The sequence below is a fragment of the Panthera onca genome, chromosome B4, assembly GCF_046562875.1.
Source record: "Panthera onca isolate mPanOnc1 chromosome B4, mPanOnc1 haplotype 2, whole genome shotgun sequence".
NCBI classification, from domain to species: Eukaryota; Metazoa; Chordata; class Mammalia; order Carnivora; family Felidae; genus Panthera; species Panthera onca.
Genome location: NC_138345.1, coordinates 98,563,547 through 98,588,144, shown reverse-complemented (window position 1 = coordinate 98,588,144; position 24,598 = coordinate 98,563,547). Strand labels below are relative to the sequence as shown.

Sequence of the window (24,598 nt, the reverse complement as noted above, 5' to 3'; positions counted from 1 at the left end):
TTTTACAGAGTTTTTGGGAAAACTTACATTTTTTTAGGAAAAAAAAAGGAGTACTGTATTTTAGTTAGGAAGGAATATACATTAGAATGCTGGAGTAACTAGAGTATAATACAGGTAAAAAAGTGTATGTTCCTGTTTTAAATGTTTTACTATATGAACATATGTTCTTAATGAACCAGTGACTCTGCACAGGTAAATTGACTTAGAACAATCCATAGTGTTGACACATCTATAAGACACATTTTATTAATTACTTGGAATTTCCAGTCAAAGTCGTGAGTTACTTCAGGAGAGAACTGTATACAATAGGCTGTGCTTACCGCCCAGTATTTAGCATGCGTATATATGTGAGATTATGGTTTATAGTCCTTGCATAAATAAAACATGTACTGTGATAAACTGTAGTCGCCACTCAGTTGGCCAGCAAGGACAAAAATCTACAGTGAAAGTGCTTGAAAAAGTAGGAGGAACCGAACCTGTATAACAAGCCACGCAAGAGAAGAGCAAAGAGAATTCAGTGGGTTGACGGGGAAGTGTTGTATCTGATAATGAGGAAAAGCTCCTGTTATAGCCTTCCATTTTTATTTTATGGTTCTACAAACTTCTAAGGAGAACATTTTTTTGGATGTCTTCCTAGGATAAAGAATAAGTGCCTCATCGTGGAGCCACCGTTCATTTGATCATGACCTCATTCTGTCAGTCATGTATAATATGGTTGACCCTTAAACGACAGAGGTTAGGCATGCTGATCCCCTGTGCAGTCGAAAATCCACCTATAACTTTTGACTCCCCCAAAACTTAACTACTAATAACTTACTGTTGACCAGAACCCCTTACCGATAACATAGTCAACTAATACATATTTTGTATATTATATGTATTGTATACTGCATTATTACAGTAAAGTAAGCTAGAGAAAATAAAATGTTATTAAAATCATTTTCAGTACTGGGCCCCCTGGGTGGCTCAGTTGGTTGAGTGTCAGACTTTGGCTCAGGTCATGAGTTCGAACCCTGTGTCTGGCTAGCTGCTGTCAGGGCAGAGCCTGCTTCGGATCCTCTGTCCCCCTCTCTCTGCCCCTTCTCTGCTTGTGCTCTCTCTCTCAAAAATAAATAAACATTAAAAATATATAAACCATAAGAGACTCTTAAAAACTGAGAATAAACAGGGTTGATGTGGGGTGGGTGATGGGTCTTGAGGAGGGCACCTGTTGGGATGAGCACTGGGTGTTGTATGGAAACCAATTTGACAATAAATTTCATATTAAAAAATATATATATAAAATAAAATTGTTTTCAGTACTGTAACCAAAAAAAAAAAAAATCTGCGTGTAAGTGGACCTGCACAGAACAAGCCCATATTGTTCAAGGATCAACTATACTTACTGTGTAGCACTATTCTGTTCAATTGCCCAAGGCTCTCAGTGTAGATTTTTCTCACACTTTGTGTATCTACTTGGTCTCAAGTCCTTGGGTTTCTTACTTTTGAATCCATCCCTTTCACTATTCTCAGTGCCTATTCCTTTGCTTAAGCTCTTACCACTTTACATGTGTATTACCCCCACATCAATTCTGCTTCCTCTCCATTCCTACTTTAACCCATCTACACATTGCTTCTAGAATTATCTTTCTCAAATGTACTTTATTTCAACGATTAAAGTTCTTCCATGGTATCCCACACCTTTAAGAGAAGTTCAAACTCCTCACCTTATGACAGACAACCTAAATAATCTAGTCTCCCCAAGCTGATCTCCCTCTCCACAGTTCATTCTCTTTGTTCCCCCAGCCATTCTAAGCTACTTACAGTTTTTAAACAGGATTATGAGGTTTTAATTTTTTTTAAATGTTTATTTTGAGAGGAAGAGAGAACACAACTGGGGAAGGGCAGAGAGTGGGAGAGAGAAGGAATCCAAGCAGGCTCCATACTGTCAGTAGAGCCCGACATGGGCTCGAACCCACAAACCATGAGATCATGACCTGAGCTGAAACCAAGAGTCAGATGTTTCACTGACCGAGCCACCCAGGTGCCCCTGGATTATGAGGTTTTAAACCTCTGTGCCTTCAGTACTGCTCTGATACTTTTGTCTAACATTGTTTCCTCCATTAGCGCATCTAAATCAACTGCTACTGTTTTCTAATACTACCTCAAGAACCATCACTTCTGGAAAACTAAAGCCAAGAAACTCTGGAGTCTGATATACTTGCCGTTCTTTGGATCCTATTGGCATTGGATAAATGAAGCATCTATCACTTCATACTATAGTTATTAGTTGGCTTATGTTGTATTGTATTGTATTGTAAGCTTCTTGAGTATAAGAACCATATCTTATTTCACTTTATGACCCTGGTATCTAATGGAAAGTCTCTTGAGGTGTGGTAGATATTAAATCAAAATTTGCAAAGTGAATACATGTGTGATTTAAAGCAACAATTGTTATGGTTCTTACATTTGAACACTTTTGCATTAAAACACTGTAGCATAGGGATGCCTGGGAGGCTCAGTCTGTTGAACGTCTGACTTCAGCTCAGGTCATGATCTCGCGGTTCGTCGGTTCGAGCCCTCCATCTGTGCTGACGGCTCAGAGCCTGGAGCCTGCTTCAGGTTTTGTGTCTCCCTGTCTGTGTCCCTCGCTCTCTCTCTCAAAAAGCAAATAAACATTAAAAAAGTTAAAAAATTAAATGCCCCTAGTTCATGCTTGATATAACACAGGTATAAACTAGACACAGTGGAGCATGGAAGAACTGTGTCCTATCAGGGGAGTAATAATAATAATTCATCCCTCTGAAGTCATGATTTATTAAGGTATTATTGAGATGGCATTTCAGGTGTTCTATAAACAACTGAAATGGTTAAGATTTTGGAGATTTGATTGAATAAATTATAGAAATGTATTACTGGATACACATTTTAAGATTTCTTCAACCTGTGTAAGCTAATTTGTATAGTTTTTGGATTTCTAAGCAAGGCAAAGTTATTTGTAAGGGTTTGAATAAAATTATTTATCTGGTGATGAATTTTATGCAAGGAGAAAACAGCCATGGTCTCTGTTGTGTTTAAGTATTGCTTTTATCAAGTTAGAATGGGATTTCTGAGTATGGCTGAAGTTTAGATACAAATGAAAAGATTCTCACCTTTGCAACTGTATGCTGAGTTTCCTGGGATTTTCAGATGATTAGAAAGCCAATATGGAACAGGTGACTGCCATTCAAGGAAATCATTATGTGTCACTTATGAAAGTTGTACACTTATCCAGTAGTTGAAGAGATTCATATAGAAAAACTTAAAAAATATATGATGTCAAGGAAAAGTAATTTTGATGATGTATTTGGATATGACCATTACATCAAGAAAAAAACATGTACTTTAATAATATTTTAATATAAATGATGTGGAAAGGACACAACCTTTGAAGTCACCGAATATTGATTTCAAAGTTGAGCTCTGATACAAATTAGGTATGACTTTGGGAAGCTACTTAATGTCACTGAGTCTTTACTGAAGGACTCACTATAGGTATAAATATGGATATACTTAAGAGATGTAGATGTGGCTATATCTCTAGGCATAGTGCTTAATACAATCTAGCAGACACATGTAACTTAGTATACATTTATTTCTTTTGTATTTTTTTGCCTGAAATAAAAAATTAATGAAGAATTTTCTTTATTTTTCTGATTAATCCCAAATGGCAATCATATGAACCATTCTTTTTTTTATTTTTTAATAAAGCTTATTTATTTGTTTTAAGAGAGAGAAAAAATAAGAGAGAGAGAGAGAGAGTGAGCAGGGGAGGGGCAGAGAGAGAGGGAGAGAGAGAATCCCAAGCAGGCTCTGCACTGTCAGCTCAGAGCCTGGCACAGGGCTCGAACTCACGAACCACAAGATCATGACCTGCAGAAATCAAGAGTCAGACACCTAACCGACTGAGCCACCCAGATGCCCCAGAATTATTCTTTAAAAGAGAGATGAATTCTCTTCTTTCATCAGAGCCCATGAAGGAAAATCAAAATCTTGTATTAAAGCTATCAATTCTTTTCTTACGAAGTATGTAGTAAGGTGACAGTTTGAAAGAGTGATTAGTAACAAAATTTATTGTTACTGAAATTAATTGGAAGATGATACATGTGGAAGATGAATTTTATATCTATAGAGATGTTAGGCAACATTCCTAACATCTTCGGCGTGTACCCTAAGGCAGTCAATTGTCTTTTGCATCCAGTAAGAGATTGTGTTTTCTACAGATGGCTGGGACAGTATCTCATCCCATAAAGTGTTCTTACCTAGTGAGCTTAACCTCACACCCAGAGGTGGGGTGTGTGTCTTCTCTAGTTGGATATGTACTTGTTACTTGATTGTAACAATAGATTGTGGCTGAAGTGATGCTGTGTGACTTCTCAGACTAGGCAAGAAAAAGCCACAAAGTGTCTTCACTGCTTGTTGCAAGATTTGACCACCAAGCAAGAAGTCAGACTATATGAGACCGCCAGATTGGAGCCGTTGTATGAGGTGCTCTGGTCTCCCAGCTGATAGTATCAATTGTCTACCATGGGCGTGAGTCATCTTGGGTCGATTGCAGCCCCAACCAACCTCTCACCATATTCACTTGACAGACCCCAAGTAAGAACCACCTAGATGAGCTTTTCTACATTCTGTTTATTTTTAATTTCAGGTTTATTGAAGTATAATTGACCCATAACTCTGTGAGCAAAATAAAATGGTTGCTTTAGGCTGCAAAGTTCTGGGGTTATTTTTTGTACAAAAATAGTAAGCACAACAAATCCTTAATTAGAATTTGAATAAAACAAAGATAGTAAAAACATTTTGCTAACTAATCAGGGATTTAATTAATATGGCCCATGGTTTATAAAATTCTTTTGAGACATTAAAGAAGAAAATAGGCATGATACGTCTATATGAATGAGTGATACATAGAATCCAAAGTTATACTTTATTAAAGATAAATGAAATTGAACTATAATATAAAGTCATAGCTTTGTAGAACATATTTTACCTCTGCAACAGTTACTCATTATATTATATTAGTTCTGGCAGTTAGTGAGTTTATCACTGTCTTAGATTAAGTATCATATAATTCTCTTGATGAAAAAAATTTGTCCATTTCCCCTGTTTCACCAATGACTCTAATAAATATGGCAAGATAATTTGTAGAGAGAATAATTTATGTTTGGTTCTTATTGCTATAAGATGCAGAAAAAATTCAGATCCTGAGTTGAGTTCTTATCATTTCTGCTTCCAACTCTGGGACAGTAAAAACAAAAGCTTGCCTGTTTTCTTAGAATGAGGCTCGAGGGATCATTTATTCTCACCTATCTTTGAGTAGTGTGTGTGTGTGTGTGTGTGTGTGTGTGTGTGTGTGTTAAAAGGGAGTTTGTTTAAGTAGACTACAACTGTAATGGATATAGGCCCACCTGAAGTGGAAAAAGGGACTTTTGAGAGCTTCTAGTGAGACAGAGAAGCGAGGGGTATTGCTTAGACCCCCTCGTAGAATAAGGTCTGCTTTCTGTCCTCAAGAAGCTTTATAGGTCCCAGAAACTGCAGATGAAGAAGCCAGTGACTGCTAAGTGTGATAAGTGATTGGCAGCATGGACAGATATGGAAATTATATTCTAGATGAGTGTGTGAGTGTGTGTGTGTGTGTGTGTGTGCATGCAGATATGTATTTGCACATATGCTAGAAAAATAAGGGAAGAGACAGGAAAGATGACACTTGCATAAGTTGTAATGGAGTTACTTCCCTAAGACAACGAAGGCTGGAAGGCAGATGTAGGGTAAGATTTTTTTTTTTTTAATTTTTTTTTAACGTTTATTTATTTTTGAGACAGAGAGAAACAGAGCATGAATGCGGGAGGGTCAGAGAGAGAGGGAGACACAGAATCAGAAGCAGGCTCCAGGCTCTGAGCTGTCAGCACAGAGCCCGACGTGGGGCTCGAACTCACGGACCGTGAGATCATGACCTGAGCCGAAGTTGGACGCTTAACCGACCAAGCCACCCAGGCGCCCCAAATTTTGATGCACTTCCTACTTACGTTTCCTTTCGTATTTCAGTGTCATTCAGAAGGTATCATTCTAGTTCTGAAATTTCTTATAAACAATTCAAAACACACTTTCAGGTTTCATCTGTAGTGCCAGAAATTTTAGAACTCCTTTTACTCACCATAGCACTATTTATCCTCTGTACCACTTTGCCACTCACATTCGTTTATATCAACCATTACCTGCCTTGAGAGGGCAATTGCCACTTTTAATTGTTCGTCACTAAGTTCCCATAGTCTAGTATAGCCTCCGGCTTTGCATCTGATGCATAAATACACAATAAATATCTGTCAGCTGACATAAATCCATAAAATTGTATCTGCCTCAGCAATCCCAATATGTTTGGATCATTAGTATATCAGATGTTTTATGCTTTTTATGTTTTTCTTTCTCTCCTGTCACATTCTTTAGGACTGCTATATGAAAAACTGATGTTTTTTTAACGTGCAATTTTGTTCCAGAAATTATTGGAGTTATTTACAATCCACGCCAACTTCTTTCCTTCGGGGCGTTTGTATTTTACCCCTTTAAGTGGCCATTCTCTAATCTCCCCATTATTTACACATCACTAAAATAAGTAATTTGTAAGACATCTGAAGATGTTACTTCGAATTTTCCTGCAATCCTTTGTTAGTAGTGTTCTAAGTACCACACTCTATTGTTCTCTGAAGAATGATGTATGAGTGGAAGGGATGTTGGAAATTGGCATCTCTTAGAATAGGAGTGTACCAGTCTCGGATCACACACTTTCTCTTTCAGACTCTGACGGTGTCACCCCACTGTCTGATAGTCTGAAGCACTCTTGACTTTGGTTTCCTGATAGTAAGTTGTTTACTGCTTTTGGAGTTCAGAGAATTCTTTACTTACTTTTTCTTGAAATTTAAGCCTATTTTAGGACATATCACAGTATTCAGCTTGCTCATCTGATACTGGGCATATTTTCTGATTTTTCACTTATCTTTGTATTTTTTTTTTAATTTCAGAATTTTTATGTTGAATATTTATATTCAATTTTTATATTTTATATGTTGATTACCAATTTTGCTGTATTATTCAGGTGTTGTTTTCATATATTTTAAAGTTAAATTTCAGTGGTGTAATATCCATGTCTATATTCTCTTATATTAAATTAATGTGATTCCCCATTTTTTTGAATCTCTATCTTCTGTCTTATAAATGGCATATTTATACATCATTATATCCTAAATATCTTTTTTTTTCTTAATGGAGTGAGATTAATGTCTCCCCATTTTCCTCTGTTACCTTCAAGATCCCCCCACCCCCAACCTCCAGGTAGGACCCAGCAATTATATTTCCTGAGACATCTGTTCCTCAGAACTCAGTAAGAAGAAGTTATCTTATAGAAAAACAGAAACAAAGAATATGTGATATGCATGTATGTGTGTTTGCACATACATACACCCCAGAAACAATTATTTTGTACGGTCCCTGTTTCACTATTATTTTCCAATTAGATGATCGAATTCTCATTTCTGCATTAAGAGTCTCACTGGTGTTCCTTATGGTTGGCTAATTCTGAAGCTAGAGATAGACTCTGATCTTAATTGAAAGTATTTAGCCTAATTGCTTTTTATCCTTAAGCAAGTCTGTAGTTCTTCTCCTTTGTTTTTTCCTTCAACAAATACATATTGAGTACTTCCTATATGTCAGGTGCTGAGCCAAGCACTAGAGAATGCAAACGTGAATGACAGACTCATTATGTTCATGTGACTCTTTGTCTAATGTGGGAAACAGTCATATTATAAAAAGGTAAGCTGGGCGCCTGGGTGGCTCAGTCAGTTAAGCGACCAACTTGGGTCGTGATCTTGCAGTCTGGGGGTTCAAGACCCACCTTGGGCTCTGTGTGGACAGCTCAGAGCCCGGAGAATGCTTCAGATTCTGTGTCTCCCTCTCTCTCTGCCCCTTCCTGGCTCACTCTCTGTTTCTCAAAAACGAACAAACAAACATTGAAAAAAAAGAAAAGCCAAATTATAAAATATAAACAACTATGGAGGTCCCAGCAATGTGATGGTGGTGGCTAATCATAGGAAAATGCTCATGGAGTTAGCTAGTGGATATCAGAGACAAAGATGGGAGAAGTGTGGAGGAGAAAGGCATTCTAGACTCACTGAGCATGAGCAAATGTTCAGAAGTAAGGGACAGCATAGTATGTGCTGTGCTCTGCGCATGTGTGTTTCTGTACTCTTGTGAGTGCATGCACGTGTATGTTCGTGTACCGCTTTGTCTTTGCTGGAATTTGACTGGTCCTATAAGGAATGGCAGAAACCCGGAGGTATTGGTAGGAGCAGGTTCTGGGAGCCTTGTATGCCATGAGAAGGGACTTGGATTTTATTCTGAAGGTGAGTGGTCCTTAATCTTTTGACAGTGTTCCCCTTTGAGAATCTGTTGACAGCCCTGGAACCCCTCCAGAACAGTGAGGAGAGACTTGAACATGTTCCTAAGTTTAAGGGCTTCAAGATGGTTTATATCTTTTGCTCCAAATGCAAGCAAGTGACAAAAAATTAAATGAGCTACTCAATGAAGTTATTTTTTGTATGGATTTAAAATAAAGGATAAAATGAAAACTCTAAACAAATAAAGGATAAAATGAAAACTTTAAACAATAACAATAACACCGTGTGGGAAAAGATTGTAAAAGACAGTGTGATTGGTTAGGGGTAGAGGTAGAAATACTGTTAACGTTTGTTAAAAATTATAGTTAAGTATTCATGCCAAAATTTTAGCGGAAATCACCAGAAAGAATAAAAATGCAATCTTCAGCTTTGAAATCATCACAGAGGGGTACCTGGGTGGCTTAATTGGTTGAGCATCCTGATTTTGGCTCAGGACATGGTCTCCCTGTTCATGAGTTCAAGCCCTGCATCAGGCTCTGTGCTGATGGTATGGAGCCTACTTGGGATTCTCTCTCTCTCCCTCTTGCTCTGCCCCTCCCATACACACACACACACACACACACACACACACACACACACTGTCTCTATTTCTCTCTCCCCTCTCTCTCTCTCCCTTACAATAAATAAATAAATAAACTTAAAGAAAATAAATCATCATAGAAAAAAAAGAAATATAAAAATATTTATCAAACAGAAGATAGGTAGGGAAGGAATCTATGAAAAACTGTGGCTAAACAGAAACCACAAAATAAGATTTAGTAAAATCCTAATACAATATCAGTAACTGTAATAAATACAATTAGGCTAATTTCATCAGGCAGATTTTATCATATTGAATAAAAATTTTAGCCACATGCTACTTATAAGGATACCCAAATTAAATAATTAATTACCTAAATTAAAACCATATCAAAATGGATGAGGAAATATATACCATTCAAAAAATGATCAAAAGAAAGATGAAAAAGCTAAATTAATACCAGACAAAATTGAATGTAAGGCAAAACACACTTGTGAAGATAAATCAAGGGTACTACTTAAGAATAATAAAAAGAAGGTAAAAGGGAAGGAGATTTAAAAAACAGGAGGTACTGATGGAGTAGTAGGTCGTTTGGGAGAAGATGGGGTCAAGAATACACACGGATGAACATTCAGATTTTTTTGAAAAAGGGTGGGGATGGTTGGGAATGGGTGTATTCCAACTGTTGGCCTTTCCTGGCTGTGGTTGGAAAAATGGGGTTAGACATGGGAAGTGCATTTTCACTTATGTCCAGTGGTTAGTAGCCACCCACGTATTCCACAGACATTCATCTCACTCTAAAGCTTTCCCAAGCTACTCGGCAGGTCTTGAAAGTGGTATTTCATTCATATGCTCCCATTCTACCAGCTGCATTAAACTGTGCTTGTTTTCTGAGGTTCGGGGATAAGGTCCTAATGTTAGTACTGAATCAACTACCTACTGTCAAGAGCATGTGGTTCATATTTTTCTTTTTGGGTTTGCTGAAAGCAAATCTCGGAACTGCAGCTACATAATAAGCAAGAGGAGGCTGATTATTCGACAAATGATCACTGCACTTATTTTGGCAAAACTACAAAACATCAGCCAAGATGGCTCCTGCCAGTGGGGGAAGCTTTCTTCTCCTGCATTCTACACCCACTTCTTCTCACCAGATAAGGGTTCTGTCAGTGGTCTAGACCCCTTCTACAAAAGGCAGCCACAGAAGAGAGTTAAGAGGCCGGTACACACATATTAGAGTGACAAATGAACGTTATGTCAGATTTAAGTCTGGGGAGAAAACAAAGCCTGTTACTTAACATGACTCCTAGGCATTTAGTCATTGAACAGTACAAGCATAACGTAGGACATCTCCTCTGAATGCTAGCAAGCATAGTGTGAAGTCAGCTCTTGGGGAGATTTCAGGCATCAGAGTAAATCCAGATTGGCTTCTGTCATTTGCTATACTGTTTGAATCCACATGATAGATGATAGTGTCTTGGTCAAGGATGATATCACTGAATTGGGATGATAGCTGCTAGGAGGCTCAAATTCTGATTATTCTTTGAAGGTGGAGCCAGAAGTCTATTCTAATGTTACATTTGTTATATGGCATTACATATTGCCCCCAAACCATATGTATACCTATGATGTTGTCCAATGTTTTAGAAATATCAAGTTAACTATGGAGCCCTTCAAGTAAAACTTAGTAGGCTGACCATCTTTGTCCAGCAGTTCTCCCTCCAAATTTTTCATTAAAATATCAGTGAAGAATAGTGGATGAAAGATTTTTTTTAAGTTTAGACAACAAACTTATGGAGGAAATTTAATGGTTTTAGCAGACCATAAAAAAGGGGAATCCAAATGCCTATAAGAGGAGGAGTACCTGTAAGAATTGATCTAATTTCCCTTTCAGAATGCTTAGAACATGGAGTGAGGTATGATTAGCAACAGGAATGGTTGAAAATCTATATACAAATTGGTTGAATTTCCCTGGTTCCTTACACTTTCTGAGCAGTCAGGAAACTACCCCACCCACATGCATCATAGGTAATAGCATGCTTAGTCTGGAGAAACTGAGCCCAAGGAGCCTCTGAGTTCAGAGACAACAGGCACACAGGATAAGGTGTGTGTGTGTGTGTGTGTGTGTGTGTGTGTAGGGAGTAAGAGTGGTAAGTTAATGCAAAAATCTACATGCTGAAATGCAAGACCAGCAGGCTGCTTCTCCTGTCTAGCTCCTAGAATCCCAGACAACCAGGTTAATACCCTCCACCCATCAACACAAACCCATGCACTTCTTCCAGTCAGCTTCTCACTTTTACATATGAAAGGACAGCCAACAATCAGTGGACATTCAAGAAAAGACAATTTTTGGGGCGCCTGGGTGGCTCAGTCGGTTAAGCATCCGACTTCGGCTCAGGTCATGATCTCGCGGTCTGTGGGTTCGAGCCCCGCGTCGGGCTCTGTGCTGACAGCTCAGAGCCTGGAGCCTGTTTCAGATTCTGTGTCTCCCTCTTTCTCTGACCCTCCCCTGTTCATGCTCTCTCTCTCTCTCTCTCTGTCTCAAAAATAAATAAATGTTAAAAAAAATTTTTAAAAAAAGACAATTTAAGAGAGACAAAAAACAAACAGGAAAACGCAACTTGCACAATAACAAAGACCATCAGTGGAACAGAAGAAACCAAATAAAGTATAGTTAATACCATCGAGGGTGTGAGAAAAGATAGTCTGCCTATGAAACAAGAATGGGGTCCTATAATGAAAGAAAAATTCAGAGGGCAATTTTTAACTTTGGAAATTAACAAATGATGAACAAAAAGAGGTTTTCTTTGGCCTCCACCACTGGCGTGGCATGGCTCCAGAGGGGCTGGGGACATACAACCCCAGAGTCTGCAGGAGGAGATGTTGCCAGCAGGCAGGTTGGCATGGGCAGGGGCATGATGCTGGGGCTGTGAGGTTGAGAGGAGATGTTAGTGCCAGTGGAGAGTCGGATGCCTTTTGGGGGCACTGCTAAACTGGTGGGTACCTGACCCAGGGAAGAGTCTGTCCGGTCCCTCTGTGCTCAGCCATCTCTAGGCCAGATGCAGCATCTCCTACCTAGTTTGAAGGATCTGGGGGCGTAGATCTTTGGCAGTCTGGAATAAGTCTAGCTATCTGAGCTATTGAAAATCTCCCTGGAGTAAGAACAGAAATTGCAACCACAAAAAAAAGAGGGCCAAGCTTGATGAAGGTTACCCTTGAGAACAATAACATTTTGTGTTGGAGACAGGAAAATGTAAAGACCTAAGGGATTTAACCAACATTTTGGGGGAATCTTGCACATAAACTTTCATCCTGGCTACCAATATTTTGGACAGATCCTTGGCTTTTACGACAAGGAGACCTAAGATTTGCCTCACATTGGAGTCTGTTGTGTTTGCTGGTTGCCGGCATAGTTGAACAAGAATGCATTTCTTCCACTCCTGAAGTAATCCAAATTAGTCAGTGTAAATGCACTGGTTCTGACAGAAAATGAAGGGAAAATATAATTCTGGAAAAAATTCAGAACTATGAAATGGAACAGGCTGCTGTCTTGAACTTTGTTCTACTTGTATAAGAACATTATACTTCATATTTCAGAAAGGAAGGAAATATCGAGCCTTGGTAACCTGGAAGCTCAGCTGAAAGCTTACAATTTTCAACTAGTCTTTTCAGAAGCAAAGCCATCTGTGTGAGCTTTGTACCTCCTCAGTCTGGAAGTACAAACGTAAGTCAGCAAATTATCACGAATATTCCTGCTTGTTATAAAGCATTTGAAGATTAATGGCACTGAGTTCTTTTATTGAAGGGAAGTAGTTTCTAAGCGTCTAGCTGAATATTTTCTCTCAAATGTTACAAGAAGTTGGTTTGGGGTGTTTCTCGGTGCAGAGCCCAGACCTCCAAGACAGCAGCTAGGGTATTTCTGAGTCGTAAACAACACTGGTGGATAGCCACCTTGATGAAAGTGAGGACTCTGAAGAGGTGGGTTCTAAAGAATGAAGTCTCAGCAGCTCTGTCTCCATTGCAGTGATCAAAGATGCACTGTCGTTTTCAACTTGAAAGTGGCACAGTTTCCGTGCTTTCTGTTTTAGAAATCTAATTGTACTGTGTCAGAATTTAAAGTATGTATATAGTTTATAAGCAATAAATGGAGGACTGGGTAGTTTTTCATTCAGCCCTCGTCGAAGCAGGAATACACAGACTAGAACGCTGTCGTCTATAATTATTCAGAGCAGATCTGGTCTATTTTCATATTCTAAACTATCAAATGGGTTAGGGCCTCTCAAACAATTGAAAATAACTTAAATATAGGCACTATGTTTTTCACTTTAAATAAAAATGATCTTTAGCTACATGTTAATACGATAATACATTTTGTGAGAAAGGATGTAGGAAGTGAAAGGAGAGAGCATTTGTTTTCTTGATGAAGTATGAAGTAAGAGGCAGAAATCTGCTGAGAATAAAACAGAGTCCAGTCTGAGAGGGAAAGAGGTTTCAGGGGAGCAAGTTCTGAATGGGTTTTGAGGGGAATGTTGAAGGGAACTAATCAGAACAAGTAAAGTCCTGAAATGATACAGAGGTCCTAGCCAATGTTGGAAACCATGAATTCAGTAGTGCAAGATCAAAGAAAGAACCAGGGTTTTTTATCTAGCATTACCAAGTTCCAAAATGCAGAAACCAAAAAAGGGTAACTCACTGCTCTAGGATTTGGGTTTGCAGGTTGCTGATGATGAGGAACTTCAGATGAACAACCTTGTCAGTGAGAAAAGAAGGTAGACTAGGATGAAATCAACAAATAAAAAAAAAGGGGGGTGGAATCCAGGGCCTGGAGGGTTTGTTGTGATTCCTGTGCATATTTGGTGGGAAGGATAGTATATAAGAGGTGAAAAATCAAGAATTTGTTGACAATGAATGGAATGTAGAACTTCGAAGTTTCAAGTTACCTCTTCAAGGCATGTACCTTAATTTTTTTTTTAATTTTTTTTAACGTTTATTTATTTTTGAGACAGAGAGAGACAGAGCATGAACAGGGGAGGGGCAGAGAGAAAGGGAGACACAGAATCTGAAACAGGCTCCAGGCTCTGAGCTGTCAGCACAGAGCCCGACGCGGGGCTTGAACTCACAGACCATGAGATCATGACCTGAACCGAAGTCGGACGCTTAACCGACCAAGCCACCCAGGCGCCCCTGTACCTTAATTTTTTAAAATGTTTTTTAAATTTATTTTTGAGAGAGAGAGAGAGAGAGAGATTGAGCATGAACAGGGGAGGGGCAGAGAGAGGGAGACACAGAATCTGAAGCAGGCTAGCTCCAGGCTCTGAGCTTTTTGCACAGAGCCTGATACGGGGTTCTAACCCACGGACCACGAGATAAGGCATGTCCCTTAGAAAAGGGCTACAGTGCAGAGGGGAAAAGGGTAAGGCAAAAGAAGTCTAGGGCATTTGAAATTAAGATGTGAATTTTTTTGTCTATGTAAACTCTGAAATCACCTAGAATTGTGGTACAAGTATGGCAGAGAAAGACTATGAACCAGCTCTGAAAGTCTACATTGAAAAAAGTGACCTTAACAAGCACAATATAAGATAAATTGTTTTAAATGAAGATAGATTTTTATTGGAAGATGAAAATGTAAAGGTCAGGAAGCAGAATTAGGGGGTTGGGGGAACGTCACCTCTACAATCTCTCGATATACACACTTTCCTGTGGACCTGGAGAAAAGAATAGCTTCCGGGCTTACGTGAGTACTGAAAGTCATAATTAATCAAGGCCTATCTTCCTTTAGCATCAATTTCCATGGTTGATAAACAATTTCATACATTTTGGATTCATACAAACTCAGATACAATTGGAAGTAAGTAGGATGCAAAATTTATGTACATGTTAATGATAACACAAACATGTCAAAGAAATCTACACTTGGGAAATGCTGCTTTGGGCTAGTACTCTGGTTCCTTTGGAAGACTTTCTTTCCCCTATCGTCTGTATGAAGAACTTTGAAGAGGTCCTGAAAGAAAGGTTGGGATGCAGGACAGTTCATTATCCACAGGAAAGAGTCTTGCTCTGCAACGGATAAGGTGGCGGGGGGTGAGGGTGGGTGAGGGGGTGGGGGAGTGGTTGGGGTTGTTCAATAGAGAAAAAGATTAGAAAGAGAAATCTGAAAACAGTAACGGTCAAGTGCCCTGACATAGAAAAGAGGAAGTGTGGGATGTTAACAATTTTCAGTCATTAAAACAGGAATGAGGATCATTCAAAGGTCATCAACCTCAGAGATTTCCTATTCTAGGTTCTGCACTCATCATGTTTGTGCAGGAAGTACTGTACCCTGCCTGTATCTGGGAAGCACTGAGTACCATGTGTGAGGAGATTCTCAGCAAGCATCAAGAGTTCTGATTAAATCCAAGGCTTTTCCACGTGCTGGGAGCAGTGAGGGGTTGTTAGTCCGTTCACCGCAACCCTCCAGGTAGCTCATAATTCACTCAAACAGTGACAAGATGACTTACTTTATGGCTCAGCAACTCTTTCTTCCAGGTCAGAGACAACCAGTGAAGACCCCAAAACAGTATTTTACTTTTTCCCTATTTGGTTTCCACAATGCTTGTCTCTCCGACCTCTTGACAACAGTAAATACTTGCGAACTGCTGAACAATGTTGAGTGCCTCAGCAAACTTAACTTTTAAGTCACCAGATGTTTTGGTCTTCCGTCCTAATTATTTTGTTAGAACTGTTTTTAAAAATCTTCATTTATTTATTTATTTAGAGAGAGATAGTGGAGGAGGGGCAGAGAGAGAGAGAGAGAGAGAGAAGGAGAGAGGAAGCCCGACTCAGGACTTGATCCCACAAACCGTGAGATCATGACCTGAGCCAAAATCAAGTCAGATGCTTAACTGACTGAGCCACGCAAGTGCCCCAAGAAGTAATTACCTTCATCAACAAATGTAGCAACACCAGCTTCCCTTCCCCCCCCCCCCCCCACATAGAGCTTTTCTCCCTCAGAGAGATGTCTGAAAATGCATCTGAGTAGACATACCCTAGAATCTTTAAAGCTCGTTTCCTCTATTGCCAAAATAAAATGATTCTGTTATTTTGAAATTATACAGCACTTTTCACCCAGAAAGCTTTGTGAAGAAATACTTCCTTCTTCAAATGTTATTGGATATTGAATTACAGTCTCTGTTTTCCCTGTCAGTGAAAGTGATCACATTATCTTCAGACCAACTAATATCATGACTTATTAATAATCGTGTAGCAGTAATTTGGTCTGGTATGGCTATGAACAGTGAAATAAAGGAAACGTTTTATGAGAAATTCTGGAATTTAAAGAATTACGTTTTTTATGTAGCCTGAAAGACAGGCAATCATTTCCAGAAGAACTGAATGCCAGCCAGTTGGAAAAGACCGAGTTAGGAGCAATTGAAAAAGGAATTTTTCTAAAAAGACAGGCAAGTGGCCTCAGGAAAGGAGGCTTGCTAAAATGTACTGGGTACAGGCAGATAATAATAGGAATTGCCAAATTGGGTTTTTGAGGATATTGAGATGAGGCTTAACTTGGAATTATTGAGTTTCAATCTAGCAGGAAAGAACAGAGTAACACCTGGGGCTGTTCTCAGTGGTTTGCTAGCGTGGGTGGGGGGTGGGGGTGGTGGTAATAACAAAGTAATACTAACTCTGGGATGAATTGTTTAATTTTTACTTTTAAGAAATACTGTTCTCTTCTAGGTACAATAAAACAGCTATATCTACTAAACAAAATCTGAATTTATTCAATCATTTAAGCATCAAATGATTTACTGAATTTTTTAAAAAGATGGCTTCACTTGTCTTAGACAACTTCACAACTGTTGAGAGGGGATGGGGGTTGTGGTGGATACTCAAAGATGACATGACTTAGTCTGAAAAAGAACATTTGTGACATAAGAACTAGGACAACGGTACAGGTGGATGATAAAAAACGTGACTTGGTTTGAGCACATGCAGGGTGCCTGGTGAAGAACCCCAGAAGCATTTTGGAAGGAAAAGGATTTTGCAAGGGATTGGTCCTAAATTATGAAATATGGAGAAAAATTAAAAAAGAGGTGAAATTTGAATTGGTATGGAACAAACTTTGTGGTAGGTAGAATAATGGATCCGCAAAGATGTTCAAATCCTCAGCCCAGAATCTGTGATTATTACATGGCAAGGAGAAATTAGGGTTGAGGATGGGATTAAGGTGCTAAATCAGCTATTCCAGGAAATTATTCTGGATTATCCAGGTGGGTTCAGTATAATCACAAGAGTCATCAAGGAAGAAGGAGATAGAAAAAAAAGAACCAGAGAAATGGCATCATAAAAAAAGGCAACCATCCATTGCAGGCTTTCTCACTAGAACAAGTAAGCAATGCAGCCCTACTAACTACTGGCACCTTGATTTTAGCCCAGTGAGACTCCTTTCAGACGTCTGTCCTCCAGAACTGTAAGATGATAAATTCATATTGTTTTAAGCCAATTAATAGTGATTTGTTACAACAACAATAGGAAACTAATACAGATGTGAATTTATGAGAACTGATATGATTGATAAAGGAAAGAAAAGAGCCAAACAAATATATGAAATTTTTTTTTTAGCTTAAGTGGTCAATTGGGATAACAATGCATTCAGAGAAGATGGCAGTAATTGGCAATCAGAGATGATTTTGGTGGGAAGATGATGAAATTCAACTGATTTATTTTGAGTTTGAGGTAATAGAATGATATGAAAGCATCAATATCCAGATGAAAAAATAGATTTGGATTTGGAAATTGACAATATGGAGAAACTATGAGAATAAAGGATTAATCTAAAAAGTGTTTTAGGCAAAAACAGAATGGTTTAGCTTTTGGCGATTTTCAGGTTTAGGGGTAGATTAAAATGAAAAAGATAAAATAATAGAGCCATCAGAGAAGCAGATGGGGAATCGGTAAAGGACAGAGATGAATTCGCAGAGTTTGAGGTATGAAATTAGAGTTTTGTAAACATCTGCTGAATGAATAAAATAGAAGTATCTTAGAAAGTAGACAAAGGCTCAGACTGATGTGTTAAAAGTGGCTTTGCTAGTCAAGAGTGATAAAACTCTTGACAGTTATAAAAGTATAAAACTACTTTTATACATTATTATATACTTGGTAACTGACCAGGTTATTATATATTCCAAAAACACAGATTGGCATTTAGGTCCTGAAAAGTATCACCTAATAGTAGCATATGTGAATGCTTGTTTCACTGTGGACTTGCCCATACTGAATGTTAAAATTTGAGCAGGATCTCAAGTGCGGCGACTAAATTGAGGTATATTCTTTGGTACGTTATTAGTCAATGTATGACAAGTGTTTATTTTTATAGTTTTATGCCCTTCATCTTCCTATATGATCTCATTCCCATATGCTTTTTCTTGATTTTGTGCTTACTTTATATCCTGTCAATCGACACTCTCCATAAAGGTGTCAGTGTGAAATATACAGTATTGTTGCATGTAATGCATACACATTTGTATATGTGTTGCATTATATTTCTTACTTTTTTCACTCAACCTATATAGAACTGGAAAAATTTTTGCATGAATTTATTGGAATTATCCTTTTCAGTAACCCCCTAAGTTATCTAGTCTTCTGTTGACTGATATCTGGAATGCTTCCAACTTTTTACTACTATTGTACTTCAAATAAGCAGTTTTATCTATGCCTCTTTGTGTACCTCAGCAAGGGTTTCACTGGAATTTTTTTTCTTTTTGTGGGATATATGCATACCCTTATTTGATTACTAGTCAATAGAATTTATTTCCAAAATGAGTGCCACGGATGCCATCTAATGCATCGGGGTTTTTTTCCCTGCATCTGCATCAATACTTGACATTATTTGAACTTTTTCGAATATGATGATAATACAACGTATATCATTATTATTTTTATGTGTACTTCTATGATTACTACTGCTATTGGTCTCTCCATATGTTTGTGTGTGTATATATATATATATATATATATATATATGGTGTTTTTGTGTATAAACCGCCCATTCATATAATTTCCCAATTCTTTCTGGTTTCCCCATTTCTTGATAACTTATAATACTTCTTTGTGTATTATAGATCTTAATCCTTTGTCAGTTTTAGATGTTGCAAATACCCCCTTACTTCTAACTTCGTTTGAGAGGCCCTTGTTTGAGAAAATCTTTACCTTTGATGTAACACTATACACAATTTGCTTTCATATTATTAATGCCTTTTGTTCTTATTTAAAAATAATTCTCCATAGAGAGATAAAAGATATTAGAATACACTTCCTACTAACGTTGTTGTTTTTCTTTTCACAATATCCTTCAATCCTGGAGCTTATTTCTGTGACATATGGTCATAACTTCATTGTGCTTTTCATACTGCGAACCAATTATTTCAACAACAGAGTCCATACTTCAACCACTATATGCTATGTTAGTCTTTTATCTTTTCACATCTTATGTTACTATTTAGACCTTTGGTCAACAATTCAAATTTAAGTTTACTGTTTTAACTCTAGAAATGTTGAGAATTTCTCTTTGTGTTCAATGCTTTTAAATATTTCTGTACTGCATATAAATATGTACTGCTTTATATTTTCTGCCCTGCTCTGTACTCCATGAGGCTTCTCAACTGAGGGTATGCATCTTTAGTTATAAAAAAATGATGACTGTTATATTTTCAGTTCTTTCCTCTCCATTTTCTTTGTTTCTTTTTTTTTAATGTTTATTTATTTTGAGAGAGAGAGCGTGAGCAGGAAAGGGGCAGAGAGAGAGGGAGAGAGAGAATCCCAAGCAGGCTCTGGAGCTGTCAGTGCAGAAGCTGACACAGGGCTCAATTACCTGAACTGTGAGATCATGACCTGAGCTGAAATACCAAGAATTGGATGCTTAACTGGCTGGCCACCCAGCCGCCCCCATTTTCTTTTTATTTTTCTCTTTCTGGGATTTCTATCAGATAGAAATGGATACTTTAACCTTTAGTTTTTGCACCTTATAACTTCATTTTTATAGAGTTAGGGTTAAGTTTTGTACAAGCACATAAAAGCCTATGTCATTCATTTCAATAGCCATGTAATACACTACAATATTATTATGAATAATTTTTTGATGGATATTTAGGTTTCCAATTTTTACTACCACAACAAATAAATCATTCTACTGTGTCTATTTTGGTGCTCATCTATGCATAGTTCTTTTGGATTGTTTTTTAGAAGTAGAACTGCTGAGTCAATGGAGATGAACGATTTTATTTTGATAGACTGTCAACTTGTTTTCCAGAATGGTTTCTGCAATTTGTACTCCCACTAAGAGTGTACAAAAGTACTATTCCTCATTTCTATGCCAAGGCTTGATGTAATCACTGTAATTCTTGTCAAACATATGAAAAATAATTCCTTTTTATTTTGCATTTTCCTTATAACTAATCAGGTTGAACATATTTTTGTATATATTTATGTAGATATTTGTGATTATCCATTGTGACTTACATCCTGTCCATTATTTCCATTATTTTTATTGTTTTTTTTTTAATTGACTTTAGGAACTCTGTGTGTGTATGTGAGTGTATGTGTGTGTGTGTGTGTGTGTGTGTGTGTGTGTGTATTTTAGATAGTAATCTTGGCCAGTAATATAGTAATATATGGTGCAAAATTTTCCCCAGAACCTTGCTGAAATTTTAGCTTTATTTATGATTTATTTTGTTTTAGGGAGTCTTTAGTTTCTAAGAAATAGAATCTGTCAGTTTCTTTTCTTTGGATTTGTGTTTCACTTAGAAAACATCTCTACCAATATTAACTTACAATTTCTTCTACTGCTTTTGTAATATTAATTAACCTGGAATTTACACACACACACACACACACACACACACACACGGAGATCTATTTTTCTTCAATGTGCAAACCCAATTTTTCAAATACTAGTAACTGAATAGTCCACATTTTCATTTTTGTTTACAATGCTGTCTTCACCACAAACTAAATTAAAGTATATACATGGATCTGTTTACAGAGACTCTTTGTAATATCTTTTAACTTCTCTGTTATTCATGTCTTTCATCACTAATTTTATTTTTAAAAAAGCTATAGCTCTATTTTCCATAGCATCTAGCTATATTTTCCATAGCATCCTTAGTTTGTTCTTTTCATGAACTTTAGAATTAGGTGGTTTTTTTGTTTGTTTGTTAATTTCTTTGATCATTGATTGAGGTTATATTAAAATATAGATTATTTAATTGTTCTTCTATTGCTCATGACCCATCTTTTCCTTTTCCAGCTCTTCTTTCAGTCTGTCAGTAAACGTTTATAATTTATTTTTGTATCCCACTCTTGATTTTTATAAGTTTTTAAGTCATAATCCTTGGTTATTTGTATTTTCAAATTTTCTGATTCTTTAGAAACATTTGATAATTTTCCAAATTTTGTTAGATAGTTAAGATTTTGAACCATTCATAGGTTGCAATTATTTTCAATTTGTTTTGTTTTTTTCTTTTTGAACTATTTCTCTTCAGTGAAGTTTTCATAACATTTTTAAATTGAGCTATAACTTACCAACAGTTAAATGCACAGATATTAAGAGTACTATTCAATCAATTGGAAAATATATAAATTCACGTGACCAACATTATAATTGTTGTTTAGTTCAGTAACATCATCAGAGAAAGTCCCTTTCTACTACTTTCTGGTTGATCACCTCTCCCTTGCTTCATGCCAACCACCATTGTTCTGATTTCTATCACTATAAATTAGTTTTCTATGTTCTAGAAATACATGTAAATAGTCACACTATATTTACCCTGCCTATATCTGCTCTGCATGGTGTCTGACTCCATTCACTCACATGGTATCTCTGAAGTTATTCTTTGGTTTTGTGTATATCAGTAGTTTGTTCCTTTTATTACTGAGTAATATTTTGTTGAATATACTAAAATTTGATAATATATTTGGATTGTTTTTCAACTTTTGGCTACTATGATTAATTGGCTCTAATAAGTTTTTGTTAAAGATTTTTAGGGAACATATTGGAATTGAATTTTTTTAATGTAGGAAGAATTTTAACTAATCAATAGAATCAACTAATAAATTACAGAGATGAAGGAATTAGCCAACAAAGATATTACAATAGCTATTTTAATTATGAGCCATATGAATAAGAAGGCAGAGAAAAACACGATCATGAGAAGGAGAGAGTTCAATGATATAAGAAGACTCAAATTGAAATTTTTGAGGTAAAAAATACCGTATCTGAGATGAAAAATAAAGTAGATCATACTATAGACTGAATGTCTGTGTGCCTCACAAATCATATGTTGAAATCTAATCCTCAATGTAGTGGTGTTCGGAGGTGGGCATTTAGAGGGTGAGTAAGTCATGAAAGTAGAACCTTCATGAATGAAATTTGTGCTCTTATAAAAGAGGCTCCAGAGAGCCTTTTTGCCCCTTTTACCATGTGAGGACACAAAGAGAAGATGACCATCTATGAACTGGAAAGTGTGCCCTCACTAGATATCAAATCTTCTTGTGTCTTGAACTTGGAATTCCCAGCCTTCAGAACTGTGAGAAATAAATATCTGGTTTTTAAGTCACTCAGTCTTTGACACTTTTGTTATATCAACCTGAAAAGACTGAGACAGCATTCACATTAAATTAGACCCAGCAGCAAAAAAGACCAATGAACTTAAACACAAGCTGTAGAAACTATACAAAATTATGTACAGACACAAAAAATGAGGGAAGAAATAAACAGAGCATCAATGACCAGTTGGATAATAACAGGCAGTCTAACATGCATACAATTGTCATCTCAAAAGGAAAAAAGAGAGAGAAGAGATGAGAGAAAATCAGTTGAAGAAATAATAGTAAATAAATTTTAGGTTTGGAGGAAACTATAAGTCTACAGACCCAAGAATCTCAATAAATTTTAAGCAGAGTAAACCTTATGAAAATCACTCTAAGGCACATCTTAATCAAATTGTTGAAAACCAATGGTAAGGAGAAAATCTCAAAAGTATCCAAAAGAAGTAAAGACAGATGACTTCACTATGGTAAAACTTAGATAAATATAATATTTGTGATTAGTAGTATTCAATTGACTTAACACATTTAATATAGAGTATAATAAAATTATGGAATATGAACCCCCACTTTTGAAGCACTTTACCATTAATGTTTCATAAAATTGTCATTAAATTACCGAGGGAATATAACAGTAGTGAAAAATATGTATCAAAAATTAATATTGGAAAAGAATGTGGATCTTGCTTCTAAGATTTGAGGAGTTTACAGGCTATAGAAAAGGAGACAATGTATTGGGGAAGCTATGTTATCCTTTAACTCACTGCATATAAAACTGTAGCCTAATTCAGGAAGAACTGAAAAAACCATTACTGTTACCTAATTTTGAATGGCAAGAGCTGGATAAGAGTGTGGGTGCACAGCAGTCGGTAAGAAGCATAACTTGATCCTAATTAAGTCTACCACCAGAAATTTCCTGGATGCCAGGGTTTGTGCAATGGAGGGAGCCTGCTGTACAGATTATTCTCATATTACACTTTTAGCTAAATCAGGGAGACAGCTGAGGGTAGTTCCCAGTGAGAGCTGTCAAGCCAATGAGAATAATTTTATAGAAAGCATTGGGACAACTGCATAATTACAGACAAGAAAATCTTCAGCAAAGAAGAGAAAACCCATGCTTAACTGCATCCAAGTGCAATGTCCTTGATCATTAACTTTCCAAAGTAAAATTATAACAAATGTAAGTTTTTCTCTTGCTTTTGTGACTTACATAGGACCCTTTCAATTTCTTACAACCCATCTCAACTCCACAATTTTTCAGACATAAGCTTCCCTCTCTAAGGTTAAGTAAACCAAAAGGTTGACCAATGTATTTATTGAATGTTTTACTCTGAGGAAGTAAAACAAATGCCCACCTATAAAACAAACTTACTATAAGAAATTAAAGAAACTTTAAAAAAACCCATAATCTGTAAATGTGTTAAAATTTAAGAAAACCAGAGTAGAACATCATTAAAAATCCAAGAAAGATACTTAGAGATTAAAAATATGACTGCTGGATTTTGAAAATGCAATTAAAGTTAAAAAATTAAAAAAAAACCCTGGGTATTGGATTGTATTAATTCACTGACAATTCACTGACAAGTGAATTAATACTTTTATCCTCCAAAATTAAACAGAAAAGAATGCAACGATAATTGGGACAATAAGATTACATGAGAACACAGATGATGAAGTTTATACTGCCAATTCTTTTCTATGTGTCTGCAGCAACAGGATGTTTTAAGATAATGTCTCAGTGTTTCACAATTTAAGTGATGACAGGTACATTGAAACTTCCAAAACTGAGACACACAGAGAAAAAGAATGACAAAAGGCGACCATAATATTCAAGATTGTGGGGCAACTTCAAAAGATATAACAAACATATAATTGGAATACAATAAAGAGAAGAAAGAAAACAGAGCTGAAGGAATATTTGCAATAATAATATCTGAGAACTTTTCAAAATTAATGACAAACATCACAGATCCAAGAAGTTCATAGAACACAAAGAAGGGTAAATACCAAAAATCCACACCTAGGCATATCATAT

General features: G+C 36.8%; 1 protein-coding gene across 1 annotated transcript in view; it reads left to right on the top strand.

Moving 5' to 3' along the window:
- The window catches only part of CAPS2 (calcyphosine 2), a 57,802-nt gene extending 53,101 nt beyond the window's left edge, over nucleotides 1–4,701 (top strand). The window contains exon 18 of the mRNA XM_078449664.2: nucleotides 2,107–4,701. Within this exon, the coding sequence (XP_078305790.1) occupies nucleotides 2,107–2,195 (89 nt within the window). The 3' untranslated portion in view covers nucleotides 2,196–4,701. The remainder of the gene's footprint in view (nucleotides 1–2,106) is intronic.
- Nucleotides 4,702–24,598: the final 19,897 nt, after the last annotated feature.